Source organism: Acromyrmex echinatior, chromosome 14, assembly GCF_024713525.1.
Source record: "Acromyrmex echinatior isolate Ae372 chromosome 14, ASM2471352v2, whole genome shotgun sequence".
Taxonomy (NCBI): Eukaryota; Metazoa; Arthropoda; class Insecta; order Hymenoptera; family Formicidae; genus Acromyrmex; species Acromyrmex echinatior.
In genome coordinates, this window is record NC_141865.1 from 11042819 (window position 1) to 11062468 (window position 19650).

At 38.6% G+C, this 19650-nt stretch overlaps 1 protein-coding gene across 1 annotated transcript in view; it reads right to left on the reverse strand.

The window, feature by feature from the left end:
• The window catches only part of ds (dachsous cadherin-related 1), a 377057-nt gene that overhangs the window by 59132 nt on the left and 298275 nt on the right, over window positions 1-19650 (reverse strand). Inside the window, exons 4-5 of the mRNA XM_087413226.1 lie at window positions 11290-11470; window positions 2848-3327 (exon numbers count right to left, since the gene is read on the reverse strand). Coding sequence (XP_087269352.1) covers window positions 2848-3327; window positions 11290-11470 — 661 coding nt within the window. The remainder of the gene's footprint in view (window positions 1-2847; window positions 3328-11289; window positions 11471-19650) is intronic.

Below are 19650 nucleotides of genomic sequence, written 5' to 3' on the forward strand. Positions count from 1 at the left end.
ATCGCGCCGATGCCGGAAGAACAATTTTGAATCTGAAACGGTGCTCGTTGTTTTGTATCATGTATCTCGAATAAGGTATCTTGCGAATAAGGAATATGCGTTTCATTGTATGTTTTACATTTTATACTCAAGTCTTAAAAAGTACTGCAGACTTTTTAATCGATATTGCGCGGAATGGAAATATTATATAAGAATGTCCTACTGAAAGTTGTTGCACTTCCCAAAATTAAGATTACAGAAATAAAGAAAGATAATTATGAATTGAAGAATACGTTTTAATTCTATCTCATCTAGCAATTACGTTACGTCTCACGATGACAGGGTTGAAAAAATTCGGACTTTTTAAAAAAAAGTCAACCCACTGGATTTTATGGGGGTTTTATTGGGGCTTTTTGGATTTTTTTTTTATACTTAATTGAACTATGCTTAATTGAACTTGATATTTTTTTCACGTAATATTTAGTTTATGTTGTATTTATTATTATTTAATTACGTATTCAGATAAAATTAATTATAAAAGAATTTTGTAAAAATATTATAACCGTAATTTTGTAAGAAGTTTTTATTTCTGAAGAGAGCTCAGTTATGTACATTGTAGATTAGGCTAAAATCGCACAGAATCAGAATATTTTTGACCTTAGATAGTGTGGCTTATACATTCATAGACCTTTTCCTTTCCTTGTTTCAAATCATAGCGATAGATACGTGACGGAAAGAAGCGAAACGGAACAAGCGAGACCGTGGATAAGAAGAGCTCCTCCGAAGAGAAAGAATGACAAAGAGAAATATAAAAAGATGAGAAAATAAAAAAAAGAAAAGGGAGAGAGAGATCCACGTCGTCGCTCAGTGAGGGAAGTACAGCCTCGCGCATTGATATGCAACAGACTGCATATACGGGCCACGCCGAGGCGAACAATACGACCACCGGTAAGGCACCACCGTGTAAACTATTCGGCATTCTCGGGCGTATAACGTACCGTGCCGTGCTGCTCGATACCGTACGGGACAGTTTACACGGCGCATCGGCGTATACGGCGTATGCGGCGAGCGCGGGTCGTGACGCGCCGTATCTTGCATCGGATGTACCACCAGTGTGGAAACACGGATACGTATTTCTTCTCTCTCTTTCTCTTTGCCTCCTCCCTCGATCAGCTGCCTTCCTCTCCATCCCATGTCTCGGTGTATCGGCACAGAGCAATCCACCCACCCGTCCGCGACCTTACCGGTGCTCAATCCTCCTTCATGCTCTTCCTCCTCCACCTCATCGTCGTCTACGATCTCAGCCTCCTCCTGCTGCGCGAATCCCATTTCTCTCCTTCTTTCGACGGCCACCTGTTTGCTCGAACACGGAACCTTTTTCTCCTATCCTTCTAAATTCATTAGATTTCTATCTTGCAGTGATATTACGATCTACTATAATTATACGATGATACCATATTTTCTTAGAGAAAATATAGTAAACCTGAAAATTTTAGGACTTTATCCGAAGTCCGCGTATTAATTTCTAAAATTTTCTTGCATAGTACATCTGATACAACTCCGAAGTAAAACACAGTCATGATACCAATCAAAATGACGTCACAATAGTAAATTTGATTATTAAAAGCCACTTTTCAATTAATCACAATTAATTTGATGTTATTGAAATTTTGTTCTGTTTGGACTAATATTGCATAAAACTAAATTTGTTGATTATTTCCGTAGAAATTATTTCGCTCATTAGTACATTAGACATAGAATGCCAATTAAAAAAAAAATTGTTAAAATAAAAGAGAAAATTAAGTTTTTAAAAAAGAAGTAAATTTAAAGAGCAGCTGCCTGAAATAAAGGACTGTTCTTTGCAATAAAGGATGTATGATCATCATGATTTTATACCGGAAATCAGGAAGACTTAATAGAAGATTTCATCTTACGGAATTTTTTTACATATATTGCTATCATATTTTTAGTGCTAAGACACAAATTCCTTTAAACAGCGTGCGAAAATATATCAGGGCATTTGGTGTAACGCTACCGTTTTGCTAGATCTTTTCTAGTAAGTAAAGAGAAGAGAAAACAGAGAGTATCTTCATTCGCGTGATATGCTTTGGCTTTTAGAATTGCGCATCGTGCCTGAGCATACGTCCACGTAGGCGTTCGTGGAGTCCTCGGCGTTTTACTCGTGACGCGACTATGCTAACGCGATAACGCCGCGCGTGGAATACGTTTCCGAGGCATTCGCTGGTCGAGGATTGTACCTCCGTTCTAGAAGACCCGCCAGATTAACTCCAGTATGCAAGTACCCTTACGCAAGCATCGCAAATGACTCAGTATCATGACGCTATGCGAACATAACTTCTGAGTTTTCCAAGTGCAAGCAATGTAAATACGATGCAAGTGAAAGACAATAAAAATATGTACAACGTATATAGGGAAAGAACGATTTTGCTAAAGTATCTGCAAATTTAGCCAGATGCGTATCTAATAATTTTGTTGGATTATTAAAATAATTACGTAGGACACTCAAACTGATTAGCTGGAAAAAACTTTTTATAGCATTGTTGTTTTCGTCATATCTGAATTTCCCATATAATTAGTTCATAATCGAATAAAATTATTTTTTTTAGATACTTCAGCAATCGTTCTTTTCATGTAATATAATATATGCGAAAATTATCAAAATAATGTTGATATACTGTATAAATAAATCGCTGTATTTATAAATGTAAAATTTGCGTGGAGAAGCCTTCATTATTCATCGTCAGTCGCAGTATTCTCGACACGTGCTCGACGTGATGTAACATGATAATGCATTATAAGACACGGCTGACCAATGAAAAAGTTTGGGATAAAAGCGAATCAACTTACCAGTTGACGAGGATGACGCTGTCGTGCTGTTCACGCCGCTGACGACGGAATTCTGCGGAATATTTTCCTTGACCGAGACGGTGTAACGCGGTTTCTCACACGTGGCGATTCTGTGCTCCGCGGTGGAGACGGTAACCTTGACCTCGGCGTCGACGATACTCTTCAGGCCAGCTGCATCAGTTGCCGTCACATTGATGTGATGCAACGACAATCGCGAGAGCAGACCCGGCCTCGCCACGTGCAGCTCGCCGGTGTTACGATCGATTTGAAAGATTTCGTCCTCGTTGCCACTGCTGATGTGATAGGTGACATGACCGAAGACGGAGACATCGAGATCGGTCGCCACCAGCTTCAAAATCGAACTGCGCGTCACGTCGTCGTTGCGCAGGGTCACGTTATATCGCTGTGGCTTGAAAATCGGCCGGTTGTCGTTCACATCTGTTACCTGAATGCCCACAATCGCTATCGTACTTAATCCCCCTGCGAACAGAATCCAATGCATTATTAGATATATGGACATAAAATTAATAAAATTAATAATTATGGAAAGCATTGTTAAATTCATAATATTAAATTATATTTATATGATGATTATGAATTGACCCAATTTGATTTATTTTTAATCATTTCTAGATCGACACTACATCTACTCAATATGTGGCAAATTTAATTAAAACAATGGAGATAAACAATTCAAGAAATGTATCAATTTAACTCAAATTTAGTTTATTTATTGACTAATTATGTTGATTAATGTAAACGCTGTTCACATTAAAGGTAAACAATTTAATCACATTCTCTAAATCAGTGGATAGTCACTATTTACTCAGTGGCATTGATAATAATCAATGAAGTTCAACTTAAAAAAGAAGAATGTTTGAGCATTATACAACTAAAATATTAATATTTGCATGTTAATTTCAATTTTCCAATATCATATTCGTTGATTCATTGAATTTATGCACTAAAACAAGGTTAGTTAGATTACATAATAAAGATCAGCTAGGGATCTCACATTTCATTCACTTACCAGCATACTTAGCACTGATATCAGTGATTATCCACTGATTCAGATTTAGAGAGCAGAAAGTTGATTAGATGTAGTTTCTTCAATTACATATTTTGAGAGAGAGAATTAAAATATTTGACACGCTTGAGAATTAAACATAACAAAATGTTATTTAACTTAAGAATTGGGTTTAGTTCCTAATCTTTTATAATAATTAATAGTGAATTTCTCGTAAAAGTTAGAATAACGAAAAAAAAACAATATTGTTCAACTATCATCAACGATTTTTCAGTACGGATTTGATTTAAACTCTGCAATTAATTATCGGAATCAAGCGGTTGAGCAGCGTTGAATTTGGATACTTGCTAGTGATCACGAGTGGTCCACGATGTACGCGCAGAAGCGAGAGGTACGTGGCCGAGAGCGCATTATGTTTATTTCATTCCCGTCCGAAATCCTCTTATCCAGCCAAATAATGTCGGGGTATTAGCCGGCGTAGAGAACGAATCTACGGCGCGCCCGAAGCCGGTCGGCATAAATCACGAGCGTCCCGTTCCCGTGGCCTTTTCTCGGACCCAATCAGCCGCTGGAGATTCTCTCGCTCTCTCTCCATTCGTCGTATTTTCATCTCGCTCTCTCTTTCCGTTCTCTTCTTCCTTCAGCATCCTTTCCCTCGGACAGTATCCCGTCCCTCTCTCGTTTTATTCGGACACACGTGAGTACGTGTGCGTCGACGTGAGCTCCTTTTAACCCCCACACGCGGGGGTAATGCGCCGCTCGTAATAATATTTCAAACGTGAGAAGCTTACAGAGTCCCCCAAATGACCGCGCTCTTTTAGAGTATCTTGTGGCCACTGTGGGGTAATTGCTTCTGGGACATCGACTGACCTACTCTCTAAAATCTTTGGAGTGGAATCTAATTCTAAAGAGTGAAATTTCACTCTTAAAAATTGACAATTGAATCACTCTTTTTCAATACTGACTCAATTGTCACTCTTCATCGCTCTTTAGAATTACATTTCACTTCAAAGATTTTAGAAAATGCAAGCTACACGCGATAATGAAGCAGAAGCATTGCAGGAGAAGCGATTACGACGTTATTCTCGTATTTTCGCATCCTTGCACATTTCGCAAAGCCTTCCACGGATAATGATAAACGTGATCTTTCATATTTAGTTATCTTATGATGCAGAACTCAAGTATTAAGCTTGCGAAAGTTATACTTCTTTATCTCTCTTCTTTAGCTCTCCGCAACTATAATAATATCACTAAACCATATCGTCTCCCGTTTCAAATTAATCAGAGATTATCTGCAAATTCTATCTCTTGATGTACGCGTTTTCTACGATAGCGCAATGCTGATGAGCAATGAGAAATCAGGCACGACGGGATATTGCGAGCTCCTGGCCGCCTCGGATTTAGGCGATGTGCGACGCAAGTGTTAATATCAAAGACAGTATGTAAAACGGGTAATCCGATGTTTAAACGGTTTACAACCGTAACTCACAATAATGTATGGACTCGACCGAGCGGAGCTCTCTCCGAGCGCGAAGAGATTTATAGGTGCGAGTGTCATTGGAGTCATGCGTCAAGAGCCGGTCCCCCGATCTCCCGGATCTTTGACGTCACAGCTTCTTCTCCGATACATAGAAGAACGAAGCTTCTGATCAAAATGTATAGAGAATTTTAGACTCGACAAAATTAATCAAAGGATGTCAATTACGAACAGACACGGGTTAATTATACGTGAATTACCGCGTATATTATTTAGATAGATAAACATCGAAAATGTTTCAGTTCCTTTATATATTTACCGATTAAGGAGGTGCGATCGATATTTCCAAATAATAAAAAATTTAAAAATAATACAAAAAATTTAGCAATGGTTTACCATCTGATCAAAAGGATTTTAATAAAAAGTAATATTTTTTTATGCTCTAACAGAAATACATAAAAATGTATTATAAAGTAATGATAAAAACTTCAATTTTTTATATGAGACTTGTATAAAGTTATATTATAAGCATTCAAGATGATTTATGTAAAGTTATGTTGCAATGCAAAAATTAGTTGTTCGTAAATAAATAAACAAAATATTTATTTGTTTAAATTTTTCGTAACTAATTGGTGAATCAATGAAACTTTGCTAAGTCATTTTGAATGCTTAAAGTTCTTATACAAAATTAGATTTTTGTTATTATTTTTCAAATTTTAGTGTAGAAAAATAAAAATAATAACGTAAATAAACTATAAAAATGTGTTTTTCAATAAAAATGGAATATTATAAATAAACCTTTCATACAGATATAATAGGTGCCTCTTTAAGTTTCTGATCGACTATGGAACATCGAGGCATCGAAAAGAATTAATCTTCAGTCCATTGTGGATACAGTCCATTCATGAAGCTTATCGAAAAAGTTTCTAATGACAATTCTTAATTGTTAGACACGGACGTTTCCCACAGATCAAATGACGCACTTTATAGCATTTTTTTCCCTTTCTTCTTCTTTCTTTAGAAGATAAAAAAATTGATTACGCGCTCTCGCGTTCGATACGGAAGACAGAGGATGCACCCAGGTACGAACGGATACAGACTTCCTGGGGATAGTTCAACGGCATTTTAATGCACGTTGCCTGATATTTTCGTGCCCGCTGCAGTCCGGCCCTTTTAATTTCACGCGGTCGATCGCCGGGATGAGTTCTTTTCGGGATTCGTGCGGCGGGGGATACGAAGGGCCTCCGAGAGATTTATGCGGCCGGTAGGTGCGGCGGTGCTCAACCTTAGGAATGAGTTCCACGCATTACGGAAACGCAACCGTAAATATTAGCATCCCGCAGGTTTAATTAGAATCATTTTTTTTTTAGTATCCCCAATTTCTTTTTTCATATAAGAACAATCTTGATAAAAGAGGTTGAGAAATGATTTTCCCTTAAATCGTATGCATCATGTGGCAGATATACCTTCGCGTAAAACCGTAATGCGTTTCTTTCGCTCTTACGAACCCCCTTACGTTACACCCTTACGGTTGAAACGAGACGCAGGTATCATTAATATAGTGTGAGCAAACTCGCGCGCACACTAATTCCGGGATATGCTACAAAGTGCGAACTGAAAGCTCGCACCAGTGACATATCCGAGATTATGCACAGTAACACGGCGGGAGTCGAAAGGGTGAAATAAATAAGCGCAAGAACGGCGCGGGCAATGACAGTCGGTGGAAGTTAAACCCTCCGAAGATTTATGACGTCGGTGCCAATAAAGTCACCTCCCAGCGTAGCTCCGAAACGTGCGTTCCTTTACTGTATACAGAACTGCGTTATCAAGATTTCGAGAAAAGGAAAAGATCTAATTCTATGGTTCAAAGTGGATCTTAATTTAAATATTTCTGTACAAATTTATATCTGATTCTGCAAACCGTGAAATCTTTTTCTTGAAACGTAATTATGTATAGAATCAAAGTAATATCACTTATTAGTTGCTTTCCATTTTTACACAAGTTCTGAGTTTGTTATGTATTTTTTAATAACATCACTACACGGAGAGAATTTTTCTTTCTTCTTTTTTCTTAGAATTTACCTTGAAAATATGACAGTCATGGGACAACATTGTATTTCAAAGAATTTTAATAATGTAAATCTCTCTCATTCATTAATAAAACTACTATAAAGTATAAAATAAGTTTGATCAATGTTAGTGAAGTACATGATAAAAATCTTTAAAATATTGTATTGTACCATAACTACCATATTTTCAGGGTAAATTTTAAAAGAAAATTCTCTCCGTGTACTTGCTTTGATGACAAAATTACCGCGTAACAATACAGATTTATAATCTCACTTATCAGAATGAAAAAGAATACATATTATATATTCAACTAAGTTATGACGTCATAAATAAAAATTATCTAAGTTTTTATGTAAATGGAAAGCAACTATTAAATTGATAAGTAATTTGATAATTTTTATGCTAATAAGCATAAAACATTTTTATAAGAATATTATTATAATAATCTGAAAAGGAAAAAGACTTGGATACTTTTCCAACACGATAATATGAATCGCAAATGAGCGATAAGATCCGATTGGATGGAGGAATATTTTCATCACAACAGAAAAACTATACGAAAGACTTCGCTAGGAGATTAACGTGGAAATTACATTTGTAAGATATCGCTCGCATATAATCGATACCGAGTGGAGATTCCACAGCTTCAAAGGCCGTGTGCTGACAGAGAATCCAGTTCGGTTGTACGTGCCGGATGATATCGCTATAATCACATCGCATAGCAAATGCGTTGAGAGAATGTTTTTAAAATACGATTATGATTATGTATTTACAGTGTTATTTCCTCTATAATTTTATAACAACAAAATGAAGTCGACTCAAATAGTAGTCACTCGTCTTCGGATTTACATCGCAAGAAAACGGAAAATTTTAATCTATTAGTCTTTTAATCTAGCTGACAACAACAATTAGCAGAATATAGTTCTAAATTTATTATCCAAGTTATCATCCAAGTGATCATCTAGCAGCTCTTGAAGGAGTCGGTATCTCGCGTCTAAAACTGATCCCGCATCCGCTGGCTTTCGAGCAAAATAACTCGTACGAGAAAATCCGTATATAAGCAAGATGCCTTTCGCAGATCTCCGCCTCGATGCTGAGCGCGCAGGTAATAATTATCGCCGTGAACGCGCATGCCGTTAGCCACCACTATTAGCGTGATAAAACCTCTGTGGTTTGGTTATCGTTCGCATTTCCCGCCGATAAACATCGACGACGATATACGGCGCTTCTTTGCACCTTCTAGCAGCGGCGAAACTACCGCAACGCAGGGGAAGACAACTCCTCGTTGTCGTCGTCGTCGTCGTCGTCATTGGAGCGACCGTCAAGAGGTGGTATAAATCATGTGCACCTGGCCCGCGTGGTTCACGATGGCTCGCGATTCGCTTTACTGCCGTTGTACCAAAATGATTTTCTCCGCGCGAATTACTGGCGGGCAATAAGAATTAATCGCCGGAATAAAAATAAGAAGCGATGAGGAGGATTAATGAGTCTCAGGCTGCGCGGCGCCATGAGGAAGCGCTAGACGCGTGAGGACGTGCGAATCGCCGGAAGGTATTTGTAATCATTTCCGCGCCGGAGTCTTTGGCTGAGATATAATATACCCAAGTGCGCACGATTGTACACATACACCTCGTGGGGAGATGAGATTTATTTATTATCACACGAGCTGTTACTTCCGTTCTGCGGCGGAATAGAAATCACAGAATAAATTCCACAGAAATATTTTCTTCTTTCCTTTAATTTCGTGATATTACTCTAGTTCTGTTATACAGTTGGAAAATTTGTGTTAAATTTAACACATTTCACATTTCCAAATGGTCCCCTCAAGTCTTTGTGAATTTAACACGAATATGTTAGAAAATAATGCAAATATTACATAAAAATTTAACACAAAAAATATAAGACTGACATAATCTGTAAGTAATCCTATATTTCTTCATTAAAATTAATATTTGTTAAATTAATACATTTTATTCATTTTTATATTATTTGTTTACTTACTTAGAAATTGTGTTATTTTAATTCGAAGAAATGTTGGATATCAATTCGACAAAATATTCAAATAAAATCATATTATGTTAAATTAACATTCAAATATACTAGAAATTCGATACACAAAATTTTAACAAGAACTTGAGGACCGCTGCTAACGTAAATACAAAATATGTTTTTACTATGCAGGATTGGATTTCAAGACTGAAAATTAAATTCAGCGCGCAGCTTATAGGATTAATTATTCACACCGAATTATTGAAGCTACAGATCCAGCTTGACCCCCGTTTAAGGCCTTTATTTCCTAGAGTAGTTGTGTATTATAGCCTTAACATTATAGTCTTAAATGATACTTTGTTTAATATCGTTCCGTAATTTCCTTCTGTTTTTCGATTTCTTCCTGAGATAATCATCGCATTGCGTTTGTCAGCAGATGGTATAAATCACACCACGCTAGTGCTCATCAGTAATGCGATCTACAGCGATGGTATTCACAGTCGCTCCTATATATCGTCATATCCGGCCGATTCTATTGTCCGTCGGATAGTGTCGCCATGCTGCTGTTGCACGGTGAACAATCGTATATCGATAACGAGCGACAATTACGCAAGAATGTATTCATCCCTGTTTGCAAAACAGCATAACACCGACAATAACAATGCCCTCATATTCGGTTTTTTCATTTCTTAACCATTGGTTAACATTTTCCTTAAATGCTATTCCACCATCTTCTCGCCCTCTTCCCCTTAGAGTCGCCAGATTGATAAATGCAATGGCCGTTGGTCGCACAGTAGCCTCACGATGGATCAATGGACCTTCAGTCGTTGTCCTTTCCCATAAGGCGACCGCGAGCCGCCGCGTTGAAAATGGCCAGGGAGCCTACCGTCGACATAAATCATATACCCTATTACAGAGCTACTAGATCTCGACGGGTCGATAGCCGGTTGGTCTTCTCCTCTCCGCACCACGTCGCCGCTTTGTTTCTCTTTCCGTTTTCTGAGTCGCGAGTTTCTGCGCGTGTGTCTCCATATGTTGCCGTTTCCACTTGTTTCTACTTGTCTCACTACCCTTATCAACGCTCGTGCGCGTATACGAGGCTTACACGCGAATAACGGAGCCGGGCATTGTTCTTACGTCGTCAGAACGAGAGATCGCGATGGCGTGAGAGATCTCTCGTGATCGAGCCGAATTATCGCAACGATTGTGACCGTCTTGAATTACAATGGCTGAGGTTGTTAAGCGTTTAGATACAAGTTTCGAAAGTAAAACTTCACAACTGCGATACGTATTGTCAAACGAAGAGATTGGTATCTGCGGATATTTTGTTCCTTTAAGAAAAATATTTTGAGCTGTCAACTTTAAAATAATAAAACATTAACGTTATTTATTATAAATGAAAAAAGAAAGGTAAGTCAAATAATATTAATCATTAAATAGGAGTAAGCACAGAATCTTAAGTTTAGTTTCCTTTAAAAGCTTGTTCTTGGAAAGGAGAATAAAAAGTATGCTCAAAAGTTTATTACTTTTACATTCCTCTATCTCATAATATAAGTAATGTAAATTAATTACAACATGTGTTAATAGAAAGTATAATTATAAAATTAAAATTCTTTTTGTAGTATACTGAGTATTCTGAGCATACCACCTGTCAATTTACATATCTTTAAATCATTTAAAAGTTAATGATCCTATCTAAGATAGTTGGTAGATCAAAATATTTTCTTTAAAGAAACAAAACATCTGCAAATACCGATTTCTTAGTTCGACATTAAGCATCGCAGTCGTGGCTATTTATTTACTAAAGTCAGATATGCATCAAGTCCTTTTTTAAAATATCGGTAATTTAATAATTGGATACTAGAAAAAAAATACAAACCTCTATCGGTGGCAATGACAGGCAGTTCCAGATAAGGTACTGTTTCTCTGTCTAGCGGCGATCGGATGCAAATATCTCCCGTATCACTGCGCACCAGGAGCTGTTCGTTCTCCACTCGACCGCCAGCCAGAGTATAATTGACCATTGCGTTTATACCGCAATCGGGATCGGTGGCTTGCACCTGCAACAAAGATAAATCAAGGTTAACACCGCGAAATAAAATAGAGATTCCGACATATGGTGAATCGAGACTCACATGTACATTTTCATAATCTCTGTGATTCCATGTATCGTGTATCTGTAATACAACTTGGTTTTAAAAGAGTGATAGACTTATTACTTCGCTCGCAGTCTTTTCATTCACTACGTTCTTCATTCTGGCGATAAAAATATAGACATATTTTGATAATAATGAGAAACAATCAAGAGTTTTGTAAAATCGTCAAAAAGATAAATTACGAGGACACGAGGAAATTTAAGTTTTCAGAAAACCAAATAATTTAACATTAACGAATAACCATCCGAGAGGAAAAAAAAATACGAAATCGAGTGTGTGACGAGAAAGCGTCAAGCTCGTTCGTAGTCTTCCCCGAAGATCGTTTCCGCGATTAATGGCTCTCAGTTGAAATTTATCGATCCCATTTGTTCGTTCCGCGAATTTTTTTTTCGCGCCAACAAAACGACACGCGGATGACGAAGGGCACAACGTCGTCGCGCCTCCCCGAAGGCGGAATCTACTCGGGCGAAGCACTTTGTTTAATTTCGCCCGACGTTCCTGAAACGGGATACTCGCGGATCGCCGGGAAGGTGGTCCATTCGTAATCTGGGCCCCAGTGACTAATTTGCGAGCGAGCCTTCCTTTCCCTGCCCTCTCGGAGGAGGACCCGAAGACGTTACCGCGACGAACGGACGAACGGACGGACGGACAGACGGACGGACGAGCGAACGAACGAATGGACAGACGTGGGGGCGGTGATGGACGCCTCTGTGCTTCCAGCGTGTGTGATTTATGCGACGATTCATCGCCACCTATCCCACCCCACGATGTAATACAAGTTACGAGATTCCCGTACGGTCGTTAACGAAAATGCCTCCCCATTTTTTCCCCGCCTCACAAACGCATCGTTGGCAGATTGTTCTCTCGGAGAATAAGTCAGACTGTCTTTTATTTAAAAAATCTTCATCTCTCCCGGTTTTCGTGAGAAAAACAGCATGAGAAAAAATGATAACGCTTGGATTATACATTCACATATTCATTTTTTTTATATAATTCTTTTTCTCCATTTTATGCATTAAATATTGAATTTTTTGGTGTTCGATTTGATATATGATAGACGTTCGCATTGAATAAGTTCTCGTCTCAACGTAAATGCTGAAATAATAAAACTTCTGAATTATAGTTTAAATGAAACTTTCCTTCGAACGTTGTGATATAGATACTGCTCGATGATTTATTGTATCATGCTCTCAAATATAATGCGTAACGCAAGTTGTCTTGGACACAAGATGAGCGATTTCCAATTTTTAGAGTATCATAATCGGTAGATTACGATCGATCGAGCCGATCGGGTAATTGCTGCTACGGCAATCGGTCGTACGTGGATTAAGTCGACGGGGAGATAAAGAGAAAAGTAACTTGTAAATTCATACTGGCACCAGACGTAATTTGCAGAGCATAGTGGTAGTCGTCTCATGGACCAGTTCATCGGGAACACGACGTAGAAGAAACCGAGACACGAATCTCGACCGGTAATGAACCCCTTAACCCAGGCAGAGTTGTCTTAATGACAGTTTAAAGTTTCTTCTCGCGTCCGAAGTATCGCGTTGGCCATCTAGTCGTGATCCGAATTCTCGGGAGGAAATCGTTCCGCCCATGTTGAACGGGAACGTCGAATCACAGAATCGCAATCGCGAGCCAATGATCGATCACTTCGTTACCACGCGCAGTCTATTTGTCGCAATAAAGACAGTCGGATCCTGTGAAACTATAACGAGGATGATGATTAACGCGAATCACTGTTCATGTTTATCTCACGTTCATAGAGAAATGTTCCGCATTTCGTAGTAAATTAAGCGATTATTCGTGCTAGTATAGTGTTGAAAGCAAAATGAATCGCACGTGAAATCTCTTTAATCGTACACTATTAATAATATAGCCAGAACTATGTTAGCACACGCGTGTCTGAGTTAATATGGCGTTTTATTAATTTTTACAGCTACAATATGAAGTAAGCACATTAAAAAATTTTTTATTTTTGATATTAAAAAATGCAGAATATTTTTTTATTTCTATAGGAACGGTAGGAATATGAAAAGGAAACTATCAACGCTTTTTAAAAATTAATACATAAAATATCGTGCTAATTTTACAAACACAGCGAACGCGTTCCTTTACTTACAGAATTAAAACGTCTTTCTCTCCGCAATGTTTTTTTTTTTAAATTAATTGCGAGTCTGATGACGGTTCGGTAAGACAAGAAGAAGCGCGGGAAGAAAGAATTTTAAATTTGCTATCTGCCATAATATTCCACTCGGAAACAATGTACGAGAATCGTGAGAATTGTAGGGAGGGCGCGTCGAAAGAACAAGATTGCAATCTTAAGCTACAATTAAGAAGGTCGAGGCGGTTCGCGTGGAGAAAATATTCCTTTCTAACGTAGGCGGATCGCCAACGAATCGCATAGGGCAGACTAGAATAAGGCTTCTGAAAGCCGATAAATCGGCGCGTATATTCGTCGGCATTTGTCATTACTCCGCCCGATCTGATAAACGAATGGGTATAATGAGTAGCAACGAAATTATAGCGCGAATGCATTATGTTATATTAAAATATATACACGTGTGCCTTATATTAGTCGGTGTATAACACGTGTATTTTATCGGTATTTATGGTCGATAGCGTGGGGGAAATATGGCGATAGGGAATATGTACGTGAGTACTATAAAATATTACGACTCGTTCCATAATACGCACCGTACGTTAATAAACTGGCGTTATTAATATCCTTGAAGAACCTCTCAGTCGATTTAAACCCGCTGTCCTGAGAATGCGCGTGTGAGAATTACCATAATAGAACTCTAATTTGCAACAACATCCCCTGCGTGCCTGGCGCGAGTGCGCGCGTCCATCGTGATTTTTCCAGGAGACGAATAACGCATCTATCCGACTAACAGAAGGGCTATAAAAGGAAGAGACCAGAGGAGGTGTGGAAAGCGAAAAGAAAAGAAAGAGAGGAATGGAAAGAAAGAGACAACGAACCAGAGCGTTATGGGGTCCAACATAAGTGGAGGTAGGACAGAGGATAATAAAGCAGGAGTCCACGGGGAATGATTTAGTGGCAAGCGGTCGAATAACTTTCCCGCCAACACTGTTGCCACCTCGAAGAGGCGATGAGCTCTTCGTAGCTCGTGCAGCAAACGTGCTGAGCATGTTGCCGCTTCTCGGAAAGAAGAGGAACGAAAAGGATAGAGCTGATGCTCAAAAGGAGGGAAATTTGTTGGCTCAAATTTCTTGTATGGAACCTCCTCTTGAGCAGCAGAGAACTATGAATCCTAACACATTTCCACTTCTCTCTTCTTTTGGAAAGAGAGAGAATGAATGGAAAGAAAAAGGAAAACTAAAGATCCTCCAGATCCACCCAAATAGTCATCCTAATGAATTACTGTCAAGCAATATTGATGCTGATCTTACAGTTTAGGATTCAGAGTTAATTTCTTCACGCAATAGTATAAGAAAAGGAAGATTTTTATTGAAATATCCAAAAAAAAGTTAACTAGTAAATATAGATCTGAAAATAATTTTGATGGACCATACAAATAATTATATAGAGCGCTGAAACTGGTTACTAAAACGTCAAAGCTTTTTGTGAAAATTATTTTCAGATTTGTAACTAGCTAAATTTTTAGATACTTCAACAAAATCGTGACTACATTTACTCTTCGCTACAGTCTTCTCTCTCTTTGCTAACCTTCAACATTACTCCATCCCTACTTTGTAATCCTTTCATCTCGCCGAATTATGATTTATCGAGTAGATTATTATGCCTTATTTACGATTGATAGAGAAATGATGATGTCTATTGGATTTGGCATTTTTAATTGTGAACTGAGATACACATATTTTATACAGTTCTCATATGTAATTTTGTATTTTGAAAAAGATTTGAAAAAGATCCGTGTTCTTTATTTAGAGGAAGAGGACAGAAAGGAGCAACAATACACGCGTGTACAGAATCGCAGAGGTATATTAAATCGCGAGCAGTTTTACTTGCTATTCTGATATCTCATAGTATGCCGCGTGATGCATTGTTCCACTCGTTTTGTTGTGGCCCGACTTTGCGAGAAATATTGATTTCAATCGGTGTATATGCGGAATACAATCCGATGCGGAATTCCCTTCGGTAAAATAGACCGGTACCAAAGCCACGAGATCGTAAACGCTTTGTTCGCTTCGAGAGAAAATCCTCCTAGATTCCCAAGCAGGTGATAGAAATAATGCCTTTGCGCGTCACGCTTAGATGCGTTACATAACAGACGTTACATTGTACAAGAAATTTTTTCATATTCAAAAATTTAATTGATTTCTTCAAATACTAATTTCGTGAAATCTAGTAAGATAAAGAATCAAACAAAATTGCGCGATACAAGTTAAAGATAGTCAGTGTTAGCAAAAGCTATTTCCAGCTATAAATCAAGATTTAAACTCACTACGTATCGTATCACTTACAATACGCAACATCGCTTCCAATATTCAACAAAGCTAAGGAGAATCGTTCCCTTCCGTATGTAACGCATTTTACAATCGCTTAAAATGGCTTTAAATCTTCCGGCAGTCGCAAGTACAAGCGTGTAATATAAATAATCTGAATGTCCGTTCGCGATCAGATAATCGTATTAAAGTGCGCATACAACGCAACAGTGGTAGGCTCTCATCGTCCTCCACCCCGTGTGTCTTACCTATCAAAACCCTCTCTCTCTCTCTCTGTGTTCCTTCCTCTCGCCACTCATCTTCAAAGAAACAGAGAAAGAGAAAGAAGTAGAGGACGATTGGAAATCATCCCCGTCGTCGTGGTGGTCAGAAATATCGTGCTCGTTGCTATCTCGCGTACGTTCGCCAGGGGACCGCGAAGAGAAACAGACACAAGTCTCATTCTCGCTACGTGGCAAGTTACTACTAAGGGAGAAGGAAAGAGAGATGGCGAGAGACAGAAAAGGCCGAGGAGAGAATCGCTTGCATACGAGCGGTGGCTGTCTACACCGGTTATAAAATACGGTGCCTCGAAAGGCTCTCAGCATGCTCGCGCCTCTGCCTTTAAGGATGGCGCGCGAACCTTCCCCATATAGTACCCCTCCCCATAGTTCTTCGCTTTTCTCCCTTTCCCTCCCCCCAACGACTTCTTAGGCCGCGTCCAGATCAAAGTAGCGAATTTATTTACTTAATTGTTACAGCCACGTAGTAGCAGGTGTCGGCATTGGCTCTCAGGAGCATACCGATGATCGTAATCAAGCCGGTACTTCGTCTCCATTTTTATCCGTCGAAGGATACATTACGCTGTAACGGATTCGAACGATAAATCTCGCCTTCAGAGGCTAATTCTCTTCTTAGAGAGCGTTAGAAATCATACTCTTTTTACGATATTTTTATTTTAATTAAATTTTCACTTCGGAATCGCGCCGTCTGATTGTGAGAACATCTCCCGTACGCTTGATTTCTTCGTTATCATCTTCGACATGATGCCGTTATTCGCATCACCGTTGCTTCCAGTGTCCCATTCGATCGTCGGGACCAATACACGTCAGTGATACGACACTGGTCACCAATGTCTGAAGTGATAGCTGCCGCCGTCTCCGTCGTGGTGCAACAAGTACAAATTGTCCGGCTGCAAAAGTTATCGCTGTAAATCGCAGATGACTCGACGTGATGCATCTGGTATGCGGGTTTTCGAGCGGCGCAATGATGATGCAATGCTCCTGTGATCACGAAGGACGATCTGGAGGAACAATCGCCAAAAGTATTGAATTTTTTTTGAATGTTCATAATATCTTAAAATATCTCGCCAGAGCAACTACGGAAATTGATCAAACTCTCAATAGCCGGTTTTTGCACTCTAAATTCTTAGGAGTAGAATTTTACTTTAAAGAATGAAAATTGAGCCAATCTTGAAAAAGAGTAGCGCAATTTATTTATTCTCTTACATAATATTTGCGTTATCTTTTAACATATTCATCTTGTGTAAAATTAATTCAAAAATTTGGATCATTTGCGATTTATGTTAAATTTAACACGTTTTTTCCAACTGTGTAGTCTGTTCTTATTTCATGATTGTTTTAAGTAATGTTTTAAGATGCTAATACACCTCTTTGATTGATTCATGAAATTTTAAGACAGTCCTAAATATAAGCTCTTATAAATACCACTTACAGAGCTGTATTAGCATCTTGAGACATAACTTAAGAAAGTCATAAAATAAGAATGGTCATGAATAATATCGGCCTATGACGGAAACATATTTGTTGGTCGAAATAAAGTATGGAGTAGTCTCTGCACCAATCTTATGGTTCTTTTTGTCGCGCACTTTGTAATGCCCAAAGAACCATGCAAGCGATACGTTTCGTTGAATGAATTACCCTCGCCGGGACGCATCCGACGAAGAAACGACGAAGTAATGTGGAGTTGCTCACGCTAAGAAATTTTTCAACTACAAAATGAGCTTTCTTCTTTACCTTCATTAGGGGGATATAGATCGTTTATTGACGACACGCAAGTTATAAGGATGTTCGTGAGTCATGCGAATAATGCAGTTTTTTGACTAAAAGACATTCATGTTTTTACTTGGAGAGAATCTGCTAGAAAATTCTGTAAAATAATCATTTCTAGATCCGCTTTAAAATATAAAGAAGATGTCATTTTGCCGATAATTGTGTAGCCATAACACGTTAGACCATTTATTGGCAACATGCGAGTCATAAATCCTGAGACATGGGTAACCTATTTGACTGATGAAGATACTTGCATTTTCACTGGAGGTCAAGTTTTTTAGAAAATTCTATGAAATAATAATTTCCAGATCCATTTTAAAGAAGATGACATTTTATCGATAATTGTGTAGCTGTATCATAGATAATTGGTTATAAAAAACAAAATAAAAGATCTTCTTGAACTAAACTCTTTATCGCTACAATTTAGTTGGCAAAAGGTTCATCTAAACCTTATTTACGTTTCAAAATCTATATACAGATTTCTCTGAGTGTACTGCACGCCAGCGTTTTGCGTGCGCGTGGCAATTATTACAGGAAGTTATGAAGTTCCCGTCGCGATGCATTGCGCGATGCCCACGAAGAGTCTATTAACAGGCAATAATCGATCTTCCAAGTAATTGCTGGACCGGTTCGCCGACGTCAGCGATCATATTGTGTGCCTAAGAGCGATTCATTTCGGTCTTTTCTCTCGCCGACCGTGCTCGATATTTAATAGTTCCCGTTCGTTTGCCCGCCACGTAGCTTCGCGGATCCGCAGAACGATTCATTAACAGAGTACGATAAATTACTGCCGCACAATTGTGAGAACTGTATCCAGTTCGTACATATACCTTTTCTTACGTTGAGAAAAATGTACTAAATTTTAAATATATTTATTTGAATAGTACTAACTTAACATTTATTTATGATAAATAAATAGTTACTAAATAAAAAAATGATAGTTAAATTAAATTAAAGGTTCTTGTAGGTTTCTTGTAACAAATAAATATATTGACATTTAATAAATATTCAGCTAGTATTATTCAAACAAAAAAATGTTCATTAAAATTTAGCACATTTTTCCCTCAGTATAGCTGAAGTTGCAAAAGTTTAACTGCACTTTCAATCAATACATCGCGTTCGCAAGTATATGAAGAATCCAAAACCGCGTCAATCAAACGCAATCTCAAGAAGGTAAGATTGCGCTTAATCGTTTTGAAACGATCCACGCCGACGCGGTCGTTATTGAACGCGCTACGCTTCTATACATGATAGAAGCGAGTCTGTTGGACCGTAATGGACCTCCGGCGGAACATTAGTCAGACGATCTTTCGGCATTCTGCACGCGTCAGTATTTTCCGGCGCCGCACTTGGTAGGAACACCCTGTGTTCTGCGCGATCGGCCGCACGGCTATATGGCGCCTTGATTAATGCAAGCGATTCACGGAGCTAATGGCATCGTACTCGCAGCATTTCCTTCCGTAGAAAAAAAAAATATTCCTTAATATTGTATGAAATTCCCGCGCATTAAGCTTACCGAGTGGCTCTCGCATTCCCCGGGGTCAACGATGCCCCGCGTCCGCCCGTTCGCGGTATTTACTGCATGTACCTTCTACTATACCG